General features: G+C 33.0%; 1 protein-coding gene across 1 annotated transcript in view; it reads left to right on the plus strand.

Moving 5' to 3' along the window:
• The first annotated feature begins 1724 nt into the window (after positions 1-1724).
• LOC143240263 (protein O-mannosyl-transferase TMTC1-like) overlaps positions 1725-21036 on the plus strand; it is a 103843-nt gene continuing 84531 nt past the window's right edge. The window contains exon 1 of the mRNA XM_076482427.1: positions 1725-2113. Coding sequence (XP_076338542.1) covers positions 1725-2113 — 389 coding nt within the window. The remainder of the gene's footprint in view (positions 2114-21036) is intronic.

Consider the following 21036-nt stretch of genomic DNA (forward strand, 5'->3'; position numbering starts at 1 on the left):
TCACGGTATTGGTAAAACAGAACGTAATCATCGGGCCACTGTCACGGTATTGGTAAAACAGAACGTAATCATCGGGCCACTATCACGGTATTGGTAAAACAGAACGTAATCATCGGGCCACTGTCACGGTATTGGTAAAACAGAACGTAATCATCGGGCCACTGTCACGGTATTGGTAAAACAGAACGTAATCATCGGGCCACTGTCACGGTATTGGTAAAACAGAACGTAATCATCGGGCCACTGTCACGGTATTGGTAAAACAGAACGTAATCATCAGGCCACTGTCACGGTATTGGTAAAACAGAACGTAATCATCAGGCCACTGTCACGGTATTGGTAAAACAGAACGTAATCATCAGGCCACTGTCACGGTTTTGGTAAAACAGAACGTAATCATCAGGCCACTGTCACGGTTTTGATCAAACAGAACGTAATCATCGGGCCACTGTCACGGTATTGGTAAAACAGAACGTAATCATCGGGCCACTGTCACGAATTTGGTAAAACAGAACGTAATCATCGGGCCACTGTCACAGTTTTGTAATATAAATACCAGTATGTGAAATGTAATCCAGAACGTTTCTCCGCTAACTTACATATGTACATGCAAATCTCTTTCATGCTAGCTATCGAGGTTCACTTTGATATTGCTACTTACAGAACAAATATTTATTTCTGTTTTCGACCTAAAAATAAACTGTGGGTCTCTACTCAACATGACATCTTATGCTAGTCATAAAAATTGTTCCATAATGAACAATTACCAATAAACAGTTTAAAATAAGTTATGGTGGTAGTGAAGCTTAAAGTAATGAACCAAAGCTAAAAATTACATAATATTAGTTCACACAGTAAAAGTAGTTTAACAAACTTTACTTATTAATTGAGTAAGAATATCTTTCATGTTGTTGTTTTTATTATTTGGAAGAATTTTAAATTTCCCACTGTTTTGCATCGTCTGTGTGTGTTTCAAGTATGGACAAAAATAAAACAAACTATAAATAAAGCTTACACTGCTACCCTTATCAAACTAAGTTTACATTATTGTTCCTATTCATAAATGAAACTTACACCATTGTTCCTGTTATGAAACAAAGATCACATCATTGTCCCTATTAACAAACTAAGCTTACATCATTGTATCTATTATCAAACTAAACTTACACCATTGTATTTACTATTAAACTAAGCTTACACTATTGTATTTACTATCAAATTAAGCCTACACCATTATATCTATTATCAAACAAATCTTACACTGCTGTATATATTCATAAACTAAGCTTACACTGTCCTATCTATTATCAAACTGAACTCACACTATTGTATCTATTATCAAACAAATCTAAGTTGATACCAGTATACCAATCTGTTTAGGAGAAACTGTAATAATGTTATTTCTTCTATGGTGTGGATCTATAGGTTAGTATGACTGCTACATTTCTCGTTCGTTTCCCAGGTTCCAGTTGTTTTAGAGATTTCCTTCCAGGTGGGGTTAGTGATTAGGCAGACAATCGTCACGTCACAGGACTAAAGGCTATACCAAACATGTACCTTCGTCGAATTGATCGAGCTATCGGTGTCGACATCGCACTAGGCTGTAGAAACGCCTGGAGTAGAGAGTATAAAGATTTAGCCGACGATATAAGTAACGGAACCCTGTTGTAAGAGAGTACAGTAGAACAGTTGCTCCCAGCCAAGACTCGGCTCGTCTAATAAGCATGATTCGTAGCGGCTGCTCTGTGGACGTTCCCAGAAAAAAATACATCGGTGAAAAGAACTTGTATGCTGGAGGGAAAGTGGGATGGAGCAGTAGTCGTTTCGCCCAGAAGTTCACGAGTCTTATTAATAAATTTGGTTCTCGTTTCGGGTTCAGAAACTTATTCGACATTCTCATGTACTCGACGGTGGGACTGGTGGCTATCCTGTGTTACCTAAACTCCCTAACTGGCGATTTTGTTCACGATGATATTGTGGCCATCACCAGAAACCCAGACGTATTGGGTCACACGTCCATATGGCGATTATTTTTTAATGATTTTTGGGGAAAACCTATGGCTGACCCTCTAAGCCATAAGTCTTATAGACCACTGACCGTTCTCACATTTAGGTAAGTCGTTTCGTTATTTAATGAAACAGTTACTACGAAGTAATAACAGTCTGAAAATTGTGTGTTAACAATTATCTAATGTAGAGGTTTTATCGCTGTTTTTGTTAGAAATATTATGAGAACGTCAGTTTACATGGATAATAATGACACTGTTTTCTTGTTCTGACAAATACAAATTTTCCATAAACGGAACTTTTACTTAGAAAAACATCTCAACTTCTGTTTCTTATTATTTCTTTACTTCAAGGCGTTGATAGAGCGGTAAGTCTGTAGACTTACAGCGCTAAAATCAGGGTTTCGATTCCCCTCGGTGGACTCAACAGATAGGCCACAGTGACTTTGCTATAAGAAAAACACCCACTTCAGGGCGAGATTTAGTTTTACTCACAGTTACTTAACGAATGCGTATTTTGTTTTTATTTTATGCCACTAGAGTACCTCATATTTACAACAACGAGTTGATTAACAGTTTGTTACGTTTTATGACCTTGATTCAACGTTTATACTTCTCATAATTGAGGTTTTGATCAAATATCTACTAATTAAAGAAATGTTTGGTTTTGATATCATTCGAAAAGATGACATTTCCATTACCATCTCTAGTATGTATGTATTCATGTGAAACAGTTACTGTAAACTCCATTACCATCTCTAGTATGTATGTATTCATGTGAAACAGTTACTGTATACTCCATTACCATCTTTAGTATGTATGTATTCATGTAAAACAGTTACTGTAAACTCCATTACCATCTCTAGTATGTATGTATTCATGTGAAACAGTTACTGTATACTCCATTACCATCTCTAGTATGTATGTATTCATGTGAGACAGTTACTGTATACTCCATTACCATCTGTGGTATGTATGTATTCATGTGAAACAGTTACTGTATACTCCATTACCATCTCTAGTATGTATGTATTCATGTGAGACAGTTACTGTATACTCCATTACCATCTGTGGTATGTATGTATTCATGTGAAACAGTTACTGTATACTCCATTACTATCTCTAGTATGTATGTATTCATGTGAAACAGTTACTGTATACTCCATTACCATCTCTAGTATGTATGTATTCATGTGAAACAGTTACTGTATACTCCATTACCATCTCTAGTATCTATGTATTCATGTGAAACAGTTACTGTATACTCCATTACCATATCTAGTATGTATGTATTCATGTGAAACAGTTACTGTATACTCCATTACCATCTCTAGTATGTATGTATTCATGTGAGACAGTTACTGTATACTCCATTACCATCTGTGGTATGTATGTATTCATGTGAAACAGTTACTGTATACTCCATTACTATCTCTAGTATGTATGTATTCATGTGAAACAGTTACTGTATACTCCATTACCATCTCTAGTATGTATGTATTCATGTGAAACAGTTACTGTATACTCCATTACCATCTCTAGTATCTATGTATTCATGTGAAACAGTTACTGTATACTCCATTACCATCTCTAGTATGTATGTATTCATGTGAAACAGTTACTGTATACTCCATTACCATCTCTAGTATGTATGTATTCATGTGAGACAGTTACTGTATACTCCATTACCATCTCTAGTATGTATGTATTCATGTGAAACAGTTACTGTATACTCCATTACCATCTCTAGTATGTATGTATTCATGTGAAACAGTTACTGTAAACTCCATTACCATCTCTAGTATGTATGTATTCATGTGAAACAGTTACTGTAAACTCCATTACCATCTCTAGTATGTATGTATTCATGTGAAACAGTTACTGTAAACTCCATTACCATCTCTAGTATGTATGTATTCATGTGAAACAGTTACTGTAAACTCCATTACCATCTCTAGTATGTATGTATTCATGTGAAGCAGTTACTGTTTGGACAATACACTATTACCATCTGTAGTATGTATGTATTCATGTGAAACAGTGTTTTGACAATACTCCATTACCATATGTAGTATGTATATATTAATGTTAAACAGCTAGTGTTTGGACAATACACTCTTTTGATACGAAGGTTTTGAAAGTAATATTGCTAATCACGTAAGGATTTGTTTTTATAAATCTCGAAGAAGAAAAATCTTACTTGGATCAAAGTTATATTATTACCAAAATATAAAATAATATATTTGGATTATTTATAACACCTCTTGGTGTTAAAACGTAAAATAAAGAACATTAAAAACATAATACCAAGGTACACGCACGGAGAAATCGATAATACTCTTATATCACGATTGGTCTAGAGAAATCTATAGCCAACAGTTGTCAATATTTTAAGCATCAAAAAATTTGACCCGATTTCAATGAAAATTATACATCTATATAAAAATATATATGACGTTTTGTGTTGCACGTGATGGAGTAGAATAGATATGTTAAAAAAATATATATGACGTTTTGTGTTGTACGTGATGGAGTAGAATAGATATGTTTAAAAAATATATATGACGTTTTGTGTTGTAGGTGATGGAGTAGAATAGATATGTTTAAAAAAATATATATGACGTTTGTGTTGTACGTGATGGAGTAGAATAGATATGTTTAAAAAATATATATGACGTTTTGTGTTGCACGTGATGGAGTAGAATAGATATGTTTAAAAAATATATATGACGTTTTGTGTTGTAGGTGATGGAGTAGAATAGATATGTTTAAAAAAATATATATGACGTTTTGTGTTGTACGTGATGGAGTAGAATAGATATGTTTAAAAAAATATATATGACGTTTTGTGTTGCACGTGATGGAGTAGAATAGATATGTTTAAAAAAATATATATGACGTTTTGTGTTGTACGTGATGGAGTAGAATAGATATGTTTAAAAAATATATATGACGTTTTGTGTTGTACGTGATGGAGTAGAATAGATATGTTTAAAAAAATATATATGACGTTTTGTGTTGCACGTGATGGAGTAGAATAGATATGTTTAAAAAAATATATATGACGCCTTTGTGTTGTACGTGATGGAGTAGAATAGATATGTTTAAAAAAATATATATGACGTTTTGTGTTGTACGTGATGGAGTTGAATAGATATGTTTAAAAAAAATATATATGACGTTTTGTGTTGTACGTGATGGAGTAGAATAGATATGTTTAAAAAATATATATGACGTTTTGTGTTGCACGTGATGGAGTAGAATTGATATGTTTAAAAAAATATATATGACGTTTTGTGTTGTACGTGATGGAGTAGAATAGATATGTTTAAAAAAATATATATGACGTTTTGTGTTGTACGTGATGGAGTGGAATAGATATGTTTAAAAAATATATATGATGTTTTGTGTTGTACTTGATGGAGTTGAATAGATATGTTTAAAAAAATATATATGACGTTTTGTGTTGCACGTGATGGAGTAGAATAGATATGTTTAAAAAAATATATATGACGTTTTGTGTTGCACGTGATGGAGTAGAATAGATATGTTTAAAAAAATATATATGATTTTTTGTGTTGTACGTGATGGAGTTGAATAGATATGTTTAAAAAAATATATATGACGTTTTGTGTTGCACGTGATGGAGTAGAATAGATATGTTTAAAAAATATATGACGTTTTGTGTTGTATGTGATGGAGTTGAATAGATATGTTTAAAAAAATATATATGACGTTTTGTGTTGTACGTGATGGAGTAGAATAGATATGTTTAAAAAATATATGACGTTTTGTGTTGTACGTGATGGAGTAGAATAGATATGTTTAAAAAAATATATGACGTTTTGTGTTGTACGTGATGGAGTAGAATAGATATGTTTAAAAAATATATGACGTTTTGTGTTGTACGTGATGGAGTAGAATAGATATGTTTAAAAAAAATGTATATGACGTTTTGCGTTGCACGTGATGGAGTAGAATAGATATGTTTAAAAAAATATATATGACGTTTTGTGTTGTACGTGATGGAGTAGAATAGATATGTTTAAAAAATATATATGACGTTTTGTGTTGCACGTGATGGAGTAGAATAGATATGTTTAAAAAAATATATATGACGTTTTGTGTTGTACGTGATGGAGTAGAATAGATATGTTTTCGGATTGAGTGTTACCGGAATTATTGGACAACATGTATATATTCTAAGACAATAAATTGTTGCAAGCCTGTGTTATTAAATTTCTCAGAAACCCTGATCTATTACACCTAGTCTTACTTACAGGTAAATATAATTACTCAGTATTTTCCTGCTGTAATTTATAGCAAATGATTTCCAGGAAAAAGTTTAGTATTTTGAAGATATTTCTGAATTGAAGTACAAACATTTAGTTGTCAGACAAACCCAGGCTGATAAGCCAGAAAACTACCACGACCAGAGTATGTTTGTGGAATGTTTTTGTGTGGTTCCTTTATTTTCTATTAAAGCACGTAGTTTGAAATCAAGAAACTTTATTTCCAACAAATTTTGCCGTCTTGAAAGAACCTCTTCTTACCATTGAAAATATAACAAAAAAATATAAAAAAAACAAAAAACAGGCTTAACATAATGTTATGATATTGCCAGACTATGAGCACTTAATCATACCTTCTGTCTGTTGTACCTATCGTTTCCTTCAGTTCCATTATTAGGATAAGATTTGTGCTTTCAGGTGTTCTAATGTCTTCTTTCTGGGGTCATTGACTGACGCTTTGTCAAATTGAAATATTTATACAAGCCAAGAGTATTTCTCTTTAAAAATCAGAAATGTTAGCTGATCACTCAGCTATGGATAAGAAAGAGGCCTATATAACTGCACAGAAAACTTTCAAGTAAAAAAACAACCTTTCAACATATAATGGTAATTCCAGAGTAGTTGATTAACCTAGGTGTCTTCCTAACAACACAAATACGATACATCTTCATCTCGTATTCTCGCGTGCTCTACATGTGCTTCATATTAACTGACTGGATAATATTAACGACTTAATCATTAGGAGTAATGTATCTCATCCTATATTATCAGTTACACTTAATATTAAGAACATTCACAATTAATTATTTAAATTTTATCTGTTATTTACGTTATGAACAACCCTATCATATTTTATTAGGTCCGGAATATTCATAACCTACCCGTTACACTTGATAACGTCCCTTACTTAACATACGTGACTTAAACCTCACACTTTATGTATTCTACACATTATATAACGGATAAATCATTTAAAGGTGTATGTTTAGGGGGCTTATGCCCTTATGAGGTTTCGCTATCTTCAAATAATTATCTTAATGACAGTACTAGAAAACAAGCATAGGTTAATCAAATTAGCTTCTTGCCTCTGGATTTTGCCGGTTCAAACATGGGTTTTGAATATTTCTATCTCCATTCGAAATGGTGCGTCTCTTTATTATACGTTGTTTAACCTTGTGTTATCAGCTGTGACAAAGACAACCAGACATAATTCTACTAGTGGCAGCATTGCAGTGTCGAATGTTCGGGAATTGGATATACCTGTAGATAGCGTGGGCAAGTTGTTCCTATAAGGTCCTAGTAACCCTCTGTACATATCATGTCTCAAATATATCATCTATTTTAACAACCTTCTGTATATTTTCCATATGTCATATCTTGCACATATCATCTGTCTTAACCACCTTCTGTATATTTACCATATGTCATATCTTGCACATATCATCTATCTTAACATTCTGTATATCTTCAACATATCATATCTTACATGTATCATCTGTTTTAACCACCTTCTGTATATCTTCAACATATATCTTACATGTATCATCTATCTTAACCTTCTGTACATCTTCAACATATCATATCTTACATGTATCATCTATCTTAACCTTCTGTATATCTTCAACATGTCATATCTTACATGTATCATCTGTCTTAACCACCTTTTGTATATCTTCCACATGTCATATCTTACATGTATCATCTGTCTTAACCACCTTTTGTATATCTTCCACGTGTCATATCTTACATGTATCATCTATCTTAACCTTCTGTACATCTTCAACATATCATATCTTAACCTTCTGTATATCTTCAACATGTCATATCTTACATGTATCATCTATCTTAACCTTCTGTATATCTTCCAATGTCATATCTTACATGTATCACATATCTTAACCTTCTGTATATCTTCAACATGTCATATCTTACATGTATCATCTATCTTAACCTTCTGTATATCTTCCAATGTCATATCTTACATGTATCACATATCTTAACCTTCTGTATATTTTCAACATATCATATCTTACACACACGAATTCTTCCTTCTAAAACTAGTTTTTGAATTCTTTAAGAAGTTAGATGTTATCTGACGTACAGTTAACCTTTATTCTCATATTCAACACGTTAAAAATAGTTTGTTTGATTTGAATTTTGTACAAAGCTACTCGAGGGCTATCTGCGCTAGCCGTCCCTAATTTAGCAGTGTAAGACTAGAGGGAAGGAAGGTAGTCATCAACACCCACCGCCAACCCTTGGGCTACTCTTTTACCGACGAATGGTTGGATTGACCATTACATTATAACGCTCCCACGGCTGAAAGGGCGAGCATGTTTGGTGCGACCCGGATTCGAACCCGCGACCCTCGGCTTACGAGTCGAACGCCTTAACACGCTTGGCGGGGCCAGTTAAAAATAGTAATCCATGTAATTCTTTGTTATTCTTTAATTAAGGTTATTGAAGTTAGACGTTTTAAGAACAAATATTTTAAAGCATCCAAGTGTTTCGTACAGCCACAATCTCATGCTTTATAGGTTTATTATTTTGATTTTTGTTTAAAGTAACTAACTGTTTGTCGCAAGCAATTATTACACTTTATTCACTTTCTACTGCGCCCCGCAAGTTCAGCAGTAAGTTTATGGATTTGCAACGCTAAAATCAGGGGTTCGATTCTTCTCGGTGGGCTCTGCAGACAGACCGATGGGGCTTTGCTGTAAAAAAAAACACACATTCACTACTTGATACAGTTTTAATATTTTCTATATTTTTATTGAGGTTTTGAACAACCTGTCTTTTTTAATATCAGTTTTCATTTACACTCAATGCTTTTCTTGAAGTAACGTGACCCATACTCACATATTAATTTAACTTATTGTATCTTTTCTTGTATTATTAGTTTTACGCAGGGGTGGTATTTTTTTAAACAATCTACTAAAAGTCTTTTTATGATGCGTCAGTCATCAAAGACGTTCGATTATTGGTTAACAAACTTGTATGTTTATTAATAAATGTAACAACAACTTTAATGTCCTGTTAACGATTCATTCAGTGTATAAAATAAATCGTGTGGCTGGTCGAAACTTAGTTTGATGACAATTTCTAACCTGAAAATGTTGATTAAAGTTTTTGTTGTCTTTTTATAAACCATATATTTTCAGTATTGTTATCAGTTGTTGTTTTTACTGTTTACTTTATGTTTGAAATGCTGACAACAACATTGAAATCACCAAGTGAAAAGCTTGTGAAACAGAAACATCGATTTTCTGGAAATATAAAATGTTTGTAGTTTAAATGCTGTGTTATTAAAAGTGACTCTACTTACGTAGAGTTAGATATTACCAGGACAGCAATAATCATTTTTTTTAATATTTATAAATATACATATTTAACAAACACTGATACTTGTCTGTCTACTGTTTTTTGGCGTCAGCGTCTAATATCTTTCTAACAACGGTTTGTTTGTTTTTGAATTTCGCGCAAAGCTACAAGAAGGCTATCTGCGCTAGCCGTCCCTAATTTAGCAGTGTAAGACTAGAGGGAAGGCAGCTAGTCATCACTACCTACCGCCAACTCTTGGGCTACTCTTATACCAACGAATGGTGAGGTTGACCGTCAAATTGTAACGCTCTCACGGCTGAAAGAGCGAGCATGTTTGGTGCGTTGGAGATTCGAACCCGCGACCCTCAGATTAACCCACCTGGCGATGCCGGGTCAAACACTAACAACGGACTATAATTAATAAATGTTTTTCTGAGGAAATCCGTTACTGTCACGTAACTGTAAAAATGTGTAAAGAACCCGAGCTTTCTAAGTTGAGGTTTAGCCGTCAGAATACTGTGAAACATTTTAAAATCAATAGGCCTAAAACTGTTATAACAACAAGTTAAATTGAAATCAGTTTCCTTTTTTCACATTTCTCCTAATTTGTTCTTTGCGGCCAGAAATAAAATGTACGTTTGTTTTCCTCAAGTTACTGTTCGATAAAATTTTCGTTTAATACTAGAATCAATCACTTGTTCTGGAAAATGAAAAACAAAAGATTCTTTGAAACGCAATTTATATTTCTAGAATAATACTTTAGAAGTCACGGCATGAAAGCCGAAAAGTGGAAAAGATATTAGACAAAATAATAGGCCTAAACATGTTATAAAAACACGTTAATAGCTGAAAAAGTGTTTTCCCTGCTTTAAACAATGTTCTGAGGTATTGCTATAAAGACGCAGTAAGGAATTTTTATCTACGCAGCGTGATTTCCTCACGATACCAAATAAATGAAGCTTACATATAAGAAATGTATGTATATACTTGTTTACCACGCCATGTTTGTACAGGGTGGCCTAAAATTTTGTCAGTATTTGTACTTAACAGAATCTATAGCGTGTAAAACCAAATCTCGTTAAGGTAATCCAAGACGGAACATGACAATAGATAGAGACAGTGTAGCTGCTTTAGTAGATGGATTGTGTGTGGCCTTGTGGTTAGTGCGTTTGGACTATGAATTTGAGGGACCTTTCTCTACATTCGGATGTCACGCAAACGCGTTTTCCTCTTTAATAACAAGGGCGCGCGATAAGAGTAACAGTGAAATACCATTATCCTCTCTGGCAAAACCAGCTCAGCAGATGGTGGTGGTGAGTGCTATTGACTGGCTGTCTTCCCACTAGCCTACTAGCTCTTTTGTAACAGTGCTTGAAAATTCTAAAAGAAACAATAAATAAATTAACATTTTCACCAGTCACTTAACACTCAAGATATGTAGACGGTTATGGTTATATTGTAAATATATTAGTTTGTTATAACCTAAAACAACTCGAAACAAAGTGCTTACTTAACTTTATCAGTATTAATTTTCTCTAAAAAAACATCTATATCTATATGTATATATATATATATATATATAAGTAAAGGTTAGGTTTGTAATTAACTATAACTTATTCTATCACTTCGTGACTTGATATTTTTGATATAATAACTCACATTCATGTATTTGAACAAGAGAACGTAACGGTTTTATTTTCAGTAAGCAGGAAAACAATGGCTGTGTGATCGTTATGATGTTAACTGACTTTAAAGGTCAGTTTATCAGATTGTCTTAATCCTTAATAACTAAAAATATAATTATTATTTGTTATTAAGGTTGTTTTTCTCATAGATTAAGGAAAGATAACCTACTGGTGTTTAGGATTAAGTCTGTAGATGTGATGGGAATGTTCAAACAGCAATATATTACACTAATGTTTACAGGAGTTAATGTAATGGTGATACATTAATGTAACGTTCACACGACACTAGAACGTTGCAACTAGCAGGCAGGACGCTGTGTTTTAATTTTAGTCAAATCATTAATAATAAAGGATAACGGTTTCACTGATATGTGGGCATTGGGCACCTCGTTAGAGAATTTGCTAAAGAGTTTAGAGACTGATGGATGTTAAACATAGGTGATATAGTAACTTACGAGACGGGAGAGTGACAATGGTGTTGTTTTGTTTCGTATAAAAACAGTATACTATCTGTACTTTACCCACCACGAGTATTGAAACCCAATATATAGCGTCCTAAGCCTGCAAACTTACCGCTGAACCACTAAAGGGGGTTTTTAATTAAGATTAAGTTACATTTAACATTTTCTCTTCGTTAACGTATTTTACATTTCTGTTATTTTATATACGCGTATATTCAACTCTTATTGTCAGTTACAAACTCTGTAACGCCGTGTAACAACAAACTCTAATTATTAGTCTAATACAAGTATAGCAGTCATAAAAACCGCAGAGCGTTTGTAACGAGTCGAGTAGAAACCTATATATAATTTTTCACTATTTAACTGGAACTGATAATTCTATTGGAGCACAGTCAAGTATACATTAGAAATGTTATTTTATGTAACATTTATTTCCTGTAATTCGCAAGAGAAATGAAAAAAAAAGTTCAACCTTACGTTTCGCCAGAGCTCCCAGGAATCTCGCCTATAAACAACGAATTTATAGAAAGGTTTTTACCTGCTATAAAGGTATTATCCCTAGAAAATAAAATAACCTGTAATTTAATTGTCGTGCTATTTTTCTTCTATTTTTGTTTTTATTATTACAGTCCTTCTGTTTGTTATGTTACAGCTCGTGACCGAAACAAGTACTAATGAAGTACAGTTTTGAACATAGCTACAAGCAAAGTGTAACGTCGTATATTTGTAATGTTTTAAACCTAACTTTAAATAAAGATATATCACAGAAAAATACTACAATCGTTTCAGTTACTTTCAACGTTCAGTTTTCGAAAAGAAAATCCATAATAGTAAGTAATATTGAAGAAGATAAAGAAACGTTATAGAACACTGATTATATTAAAAATCAAGTTATCTAGCTAGTGATATGTAATGAGTTAAGTAAGTATCTTTGGATTGGACCTGATGGGTTTGATAATAATTTAATTCAAATTATACGCAAATTTTAGTAAACGATTTACCCTCTGGAAAGGGAAGGAAGAACAAAGACATCCAATTGTGTAACAAAACAATAAACATACAAAGACATCCAATTGTGTAACAAAACAATAAACATACAAAGACATCCAATTGTGTAGTCGAACAATAAACATACAAAGACATCCAATTGTGTAACAAAACAATAAACATACAAAGACATCCAATTGTGTAACCGAACAATAAACATACAAAGACATCCAATTGTGTAACAAAACAATAAACAAACAAAGACATCCAATTGTGTTGCCGAACAAAAAACAAACAAAGACATCCAATTGTGTAACCGAACAATAAACAAACAAAGACATCAAATTGTGTAGCCGAACAATAAACAAAAATACATCCAATTGTGTATCCAAACAATAAACAAACAAAGATATCAATTATGTAGCCGAACAATAAACAAACAAAGACATCCAATTGTGTAACCGAACAATAAACAAACAAAGACATCCAATTGTGTAACAAAACAATAAACATACAAAGACATCCAATTGTGTAACAAAACAATAAACAAACAAAGACATCTAATTGTGTAACCAAACAATAAACAAAAATACATCCAATTGTGTATCCAAACAATAAACAAACAAAGATATCCAATTATGTAGCCGAACAATAAACAAACAAAGACATCCAATTGTGTAACCGAACAATAAACAAACAAAGACATCCAATTGTGTAACAAAACAATAAACATACAAAGACATCCAATTGTGTAACAAAACAATAAACAAACAAAGACATCTAATTGTGTAACCAAACAATAAACAAACAAAGACATCCAATTGTGTAACCGAACAATAAACAAACAAAGACATCCAATTGTGTAGCCGAACAATAAACAAACAAAGACATCCAATTGTGTATCCAAACAATAAACAAACAAAGACATCCAATTGTGTAACCGAACAATAAACAAACAAAGACATCCAATTGTGTAGTCGAACAATAAACAAACAAAGACATCCAATTGTGTAGCCGAACAATAAACAAACAAAGACATCCAATAGTGTATCCAAACAATAAACAAACAAAGACATCCAATTGTGTAGTCGAACAATAAACAAACAAAGACATCCAATTGTGTATCCAAACAATACACAAACAAAGACATCCAATTGTGTAGCCGAACAATAAACAAACAAAGACATCCAATTGTGTAACAAAACAATAAACATACAAAGACATCCAATTGTGTAACCGAACAATAAACAAACAAAGACATCAAATTGTGTAGCCGAACAATAAACAAAAAATACATCCAATTGTGTATCCATACAATAAACAAACAAAGATATCCAATTATGTAGCCGAACAATAAACAAACAAAGACATCCAATTGTGTAACCGAACAATAAACAAACAAAGACATCCAATTGTGTAACAAAACAATAAACATACAAAGACATCCAATTGTGTAACAAAACAATAAACAAACAAAGACATCCAATTGTGTTGCCGAACATAAAACAAACAAAGACATCCAATTGTGTAACCGAACAATAAACAAACAAAGACATCAAATTGTGTAGCCGAACAATAAACAAAAATACATCCAATTGTGTATCCAAACAATAAACAAACAAAGATATCCAATTATGTAGCCGAACAATAAACAAACAAAGACATCCAATTGTGTAACAAAACAATAAACATACAAAGACATCCAATTGTGTAACAAAACAATAAACAAACAAAGACATCTAATTGTGTAACCAAACAATAAACAAAAATACATCCAATTGTGTATCCAAACAATAAACAAACAAAGATATCCAATTATGTAGCCGAACAATAAACAAACAAAGACATCCAATTGTGTAACCGAACAATAAACAAACAAAGACATCCAATTGTGTAACAAAACAATAAACATACAAAGACATCCAATTGTGTAACAAAACAATAAACAAACAAAGACATCTAATTGTGTAACCAAACAATAAACAAACAAAGACATCCAATTGTGTAACCGAACAATAAACAAACAAAGACATCCAATTGTGTAGCCGAACAATAAACAAACAAAGACATCCAATTGTGTATCCAAACAATAAACAAACAAAGACATCCAATTGTGTAACCGAACAATAAACAAACAAAGACATCCAATTGTGTAGTCGAACAATAAACAAACAAAGACATCCAATTGTGTATCCAAACAATACACAAACAAAGACATCCAATTGTGTAGCCGAACAATAAACAAACAAAGACATCCAATTGTGTAACAAAACAATAAACATACAAAGACATCCAATTGTGTAACCGAACAATAAACAAACAAAGACATCAAATTGTGTAGCCGAACAATAAACAAAAAAATACATCCAATTGTGTATCCATACAATAAACAAACAAAGATATCCAATTATGTAGCCGAACAATAAACAAACAAAGACATCCAATTGTGTAACCGAACAATAAACAAACAAAGACATCCAATTGTGTAACAAAACAATAAACATACAAAGACATCCAATTGTGTAACAAAACAATAAACAAACAAAGACATCCAATTGTGTTGCCGAACATAAAACAAACAAAGACATCCAATTGTGTAACCGAACAATAAACAAACAAAGACATCAAATTGTGTAGCCGAACAATAAACAAAAATACATCCAATTGTGTATCCAAACAATAAACAAACAAAGATATCCAATTATGTAGCCGAACAATAAACAAACAAAGACATCCAATTGTGTAACCGAACAATAAACAAACAAAGACATCCAATTGTGTAACAAAACAATAAACATACAAAGACATCCAATTGTGTAACAAAACAATAAACAAACAAAGACATCTAATTGTGTAACCAAACAATAAACAAAAAATACATCCAATTGTGTATCCAAACAAAAAACAAACAAAGATATCCAATTATGTAGCCGAACAATAAACAAACAAAGACATCCAATTGTGTAACCGAACAATAAACAAACAAAGACATCCAATTGTGTAACAAAACAATAAACAAACAAAGACATCTAATTGTGTAACCAAACAATAAACAAACAAAGACATCCAATTGTGTAACCGAACAATAAACAAACAAAGACATCCAATTGTGTAGCCGAACAATAAACAAACAAAGACATCCAATTGTGTATCCAAACAATAAACAAACAAAGACATCCAATTGTGTAACCGAACAATAAACAAACAAAGACATCCAATTGTGTAGTCGAACAATAAACAAACAAAGACATCCAATTGTGTAGCCGAACAATAAACAAACAAAGACATCCAATTGTGTAGTCGAACAATAAACAAACAAAGACATCCAATTGTGTATCCAAACAATACACAAACAAAGACATCCAATTGTGTAGCCGAACAATAAACAAACAAAGACATCCAACTGTGTAGCCAAACAATAAACGAACAAAAATGTCTAATTATGTAGCCGAACAATGAACAAACAAAGACATCCAATTGTGTAGTCGAACAATAAACAAACAAAGACATCCAATTGTGTAACCGAACAATAAACAAACAAAGACATCCAATTGTGTAGTCGAACAATAAACAAACAAAGACATCCAATTGTGTAGCCGAACAATAAACAAACAAAGACATCCAATAGTGTATCCAAACAATAAACAAACAAAGACATCCAATTGTGTAACAAAACAATAAACATACAAAGACATCCAATTGTGTAACAAAACAATAAACAAACAAAGACATCTAATTGTGTAACCAAACAATAAACAAAAATACATCCAATTGTGTATCCAAACAATAAACAAACAAAGATATCCAATTATGTAGCCGAACAATAAACAAACAAAGACATCCAATTGTGTAACCGAACAATAAACAAACAAAGACATCCAATTGTGTAACAAAACAATAAACATACAAAGACATCCAATTGTGTAACAAAACAATAAACAAACAAAGACATCTAATTGTGTAACCAAACAATAAACAAACAAAGACATCCAATTGTGTAACCGAACAATAAACAAACAAAGACATCCAATTGTGTAGCCGAACAATAAACAAACAAAGACATCCAATTGTGTATCCAAACAATAAACAAACAAAGACATCCAATTGTGTAACCGAACAATAAACAAACAAAGACATCCAATTGTGTAGTCGAACAATAAACAAACAAAGACATCCAATTGTGTAGCCGAACAATAAACAAACAAAGACATCCAATAGTGTATCCAAACAATAAACAAACAAAGACATCCAATTGTGTAGTCGAACAATAAACAAACAAAGACATCCAATTGTGTATCCAAACAATACACAAACAAAGACATCCAATTGTGTAGCCGAACAATAAACAAACAAAGACATCCAATTGTGTAACAAAACAATAAACATACAAAGACATCCAATTGTGTAACCGAACAATAAACAAACAAAGACATCAAATTGTGTAGCCGAACAATAAACAAAAAATACATCCAATTGTGTATCCATACAATAAACAAACAAAGATATCCAATTATGTAGCCGAACAATAAACAAACAAAGACATCCAATTGTGTAACCGAACAATAAACAAACAAAGACATCCAATTGTGTAACAAAACAATAAACATACAAAGACATCCAATTGTGTAACAAAACAATAAACAAACAAAGACATCCAATTGTGTTGCCGAACATAAAACAAACAAAGACATCCAATTGTGTAACCGAACAATAAACAAACAAAGACATCAAATTGTGTAGCCGAACAATAAACAAAAATACATCCAATTGTGTATCCAAACAATAAACAAACAAAGATATCCAATTATGTAGCCGAACAATAAACAAACAAAGACATCCAATTGTGTAACCGAACAATAAACAAACAAAGACATCCAATTGTGTAACAAAACAATAAACATACAAAGACATCCAATTGTGTAACAAAACAATAAACAAACAAAGACATCTAATTGTGTAACCAAACAATAAACAAAAATACATCCAATTGTGTATCCAAACAAAAAACAAACAAAGATATCCAATTATGTAGCCGAACAATAAACAAACAAAGACATCCAATTGTGTAACCGAACAATAAACAAACAAAGACATCCAATTGTGTAACAAAACAATAAACAAACAAAGACATCTAATTGTGTAACCAAACAATAAACAAACAAAGACATCCAATTGTGTAACCGAACAATAAACAAACAAAGACATCCAATTGTGTAGCCGAACAATAAACAAACAAAGACATCCAATTGTGTATCCAAACAATAAACAAACAAAGACATCCAATTGTGTAACCGAACAATAAACAAACAAAGACATCCAATTGTGTAGTCGAACAATAAACAAACAAAGACATCCAATTGTGTAGCCGAACAATAAACAAACAAAGACATCCAATTGTGTAGTCGAACAATAAACAAACAAAGACATCCAATTGTGTATCCAAACAATACACAAACAAAGACATCCAATTGTGTAGCCGAACAATAAACAAACAAAGACATCCAACTGTGTAGCCAAACAATAAACGAACAAAAATGTCTAATTATGTAGCCGAACAATGAACAAACAAAGACATCCAATTGTGTAGTCGAACAATAAACAAACAAAGACATCCAATTGTGTAACCAAACAATAAACAAACAAAGACATCCAATTGTGTAGCTGAACAATAAACAAACAAAGACATCCAATTGTGTAGCCGAACAATAACCAAACAAAGATATCCAATTGTGTAGCCGAACAATAAACAAAGACATCCATTTGTGTAGCCGAACAATAACCAAACAAATGATCTCTAATAAATCTGAAAACGTGAGTGATTTCAAAATGTAAATTTTGGTGAAACTTTGGAAACATAATTAGTTGTTTCATGGAATTAAATCAATAAAGACAATTCATAAGTTTTTCTTCTTACATCACATGTAAACACCCCTTCTAATTAATGGGTTCAGTTATTTCTGCAACACCCATTGTTAACAGGTGCATAAAATTAAGCATACAATCTCCATAGAGAAACATTAGTAGTAGAATGGGCCGTACTGAAGAGCTCAGTGACTTTAAACGTTGTATTGTCATAGGATAGTTCTTTTCCAACAAGTCAGTTCGTCAACTACCCTGGGTCAATTGTAGGTGCTGTTATTGTAAAGTGGAAACGTGTAGGAGCGACAACAGCTCAGCCACAAAACGGTAGGCCACACAAGCGCACAGAACGGGACCGCCGAGTGCTGCAGCACGTAGCGCGTAAAAATCGCCTTTCCACAGCTGCAGCACTCACCACCGAGTTCCAAATTGCCTTGGAAGCAACGTAAATACAAGAACCGTTCATCGGGAGCTTCATGAAATGGGTTTCCATGGCCGAGTAGCCGCACACAAGCCTAAGATTACCATGCGCAATGCCAAACGTCCGCTGGAGTGGTGTATAGTACACCATTATTGGACTTTGGAGCAGTGGAAACGAGTTCTCTTGAGTGATGAATCACGCTTTACTATCTGACAGTCTGACGGACGAAGTTTGGTTTGGCGGATGCCAGGAGAACGTTACCTGCCTGAATGCATAGTATCAACTGTAAAGTTTTGTGGAGGAGCAATAATGGTCTGGGGCTGTTTTTCATGATTTGAACTAGGCTCTTTAATTCCAGTTAAAAGAAAATTTTAATCTACAGCATACAGTGACATTCTAGAGAATTGTGTGTTTCCGACTTTGTGGTAACAGTTTGGGGAAGGCCCTTTTTTGTTTCAGCAAAAGCGAGGACCAGTGAAGAAGTTGTTCCACACCAACCTCGGCAAACCATGTCTTTATGTTCATCTGAGAGGTGTTCGATGGTGTTGAAGTGATGCCTCTGTGACGAACGAGAACGCCAACTGCGACCCAGGTCTTCTCGTCCAACCTTCCTAATGCTCTTCTAGTTGAATAGAAGCGAATACCTGCAACCATGTTCCAAAATATAGTGAAAAACCTTCCCAGAAAAGTAGAGGATGTTATAACAGCAAAGGGGGACCATCTCCATATTAATTCCCATTGTTTTCGAATGAGATGTTCAACAAGCACATATGGGTGTGATGGTCGGGTGTCCACATACTTTTGGCCAGGTAGTGTATTTCTGTAGACTATAATAGTTATCTCTTTCTAAAAGGTTAAAAGTTAAGTTATACGTTTTGTATTATTCTTCGCTTGCTCCAGGACTAAAACTTTTTTTTTTTTGCAAAATCTCAAATTCAGTAAAATCCTTATTTATGAATCGTAGCTGAATATTCATAGTAAAATGAAAATATTTGTTAATAACTGGTTATTCCCTGTCCTTGTCTTCTATCCATGTTTGAGACCATATTAATCAGTCGCAGATTCACACAGAGTTGTGGATTGTGGAAAATATAATCTCTTCTCGTATTTGTCAAGAAACGTCTAAAGAATTCCCTATCTTTATATACCACAGCATGTAATACTCATGCGAGACGTGAATACACCAAGACTATTGCCAGAAAGTATTAGGTTGCTGGAAACTCAAAAGTAAAGTTTTTCTATGATGGCACCAAAACCTCAGAGGAGGCTGCATTTCAGTAAATTTACGGCTAGTGGACGATAAAAGGTTTTCATCAAAAAATCTTCCGAGTCTGTAGCAGCAGTGATCCGGTATTTTTCGATCCAAGTGAAAGCGTGAGCACGAGGAGTACATGGAAGGAAAGGTTTTGAAGTAGTACATCGTAGACCCAAAGATCAATCATTATCCAGAGAATGAAGAAAACGAAGTTGTGCGCGATTCCGAGCAATTGTTTGCCATCGAGAAACGTGTGCGTGATATATGTTATTCGTTTAAAAGATACCATTATATAAACTATCGCTTGTCTGTCTCTTGAAGAACTTTGTTCACCAGGCAATTGAAACTATTCAACTTAAGGACAAAAATAGAAATAAAAAACACACACACGTGAAAGTAACAAACAGCGAAAGAAACAAAGGAGAAAGAAAGTTCATACACAATGAAAGTCAATATTAACTTTTAAACAAACTTATTTAGTTTAAATGGTAGGACAAACCACTTTACCTCACATTTCATAAGAGCGCCCTTTGCAAGATTATCAGGTTTAATTATCTCTACACCGTTTACTTCCATAAACATGAAACTTGGATATTTCAAGTTTCGAACCATTTCATACGACAATAAAGCATCAATACCTGACTTTCGAAAAACTGATAGTTTTAATTTTAAAAACTGACATTTGTACACGGAGGTTACTACTACTTACTAAGTTACACATTTATAACGTAAACAGGTTATTACTACTT

Source organism: Tachypleus tridentatus, chromosome 13, assembly GCF_004210375.1.
Source record: "Tachypleus tridentatus isolate NWPU-2018 chromosome 13, ASM421037v1, whole genome shotgun sequence".
Classification (NCBI taxonomy): domain Eukaryota; kingdom Metazoa; phylum Arthropoda; class Merostomata; order Xiphosura; family Limulidae; genus Tachypleus; species Tachypleus tridentatus.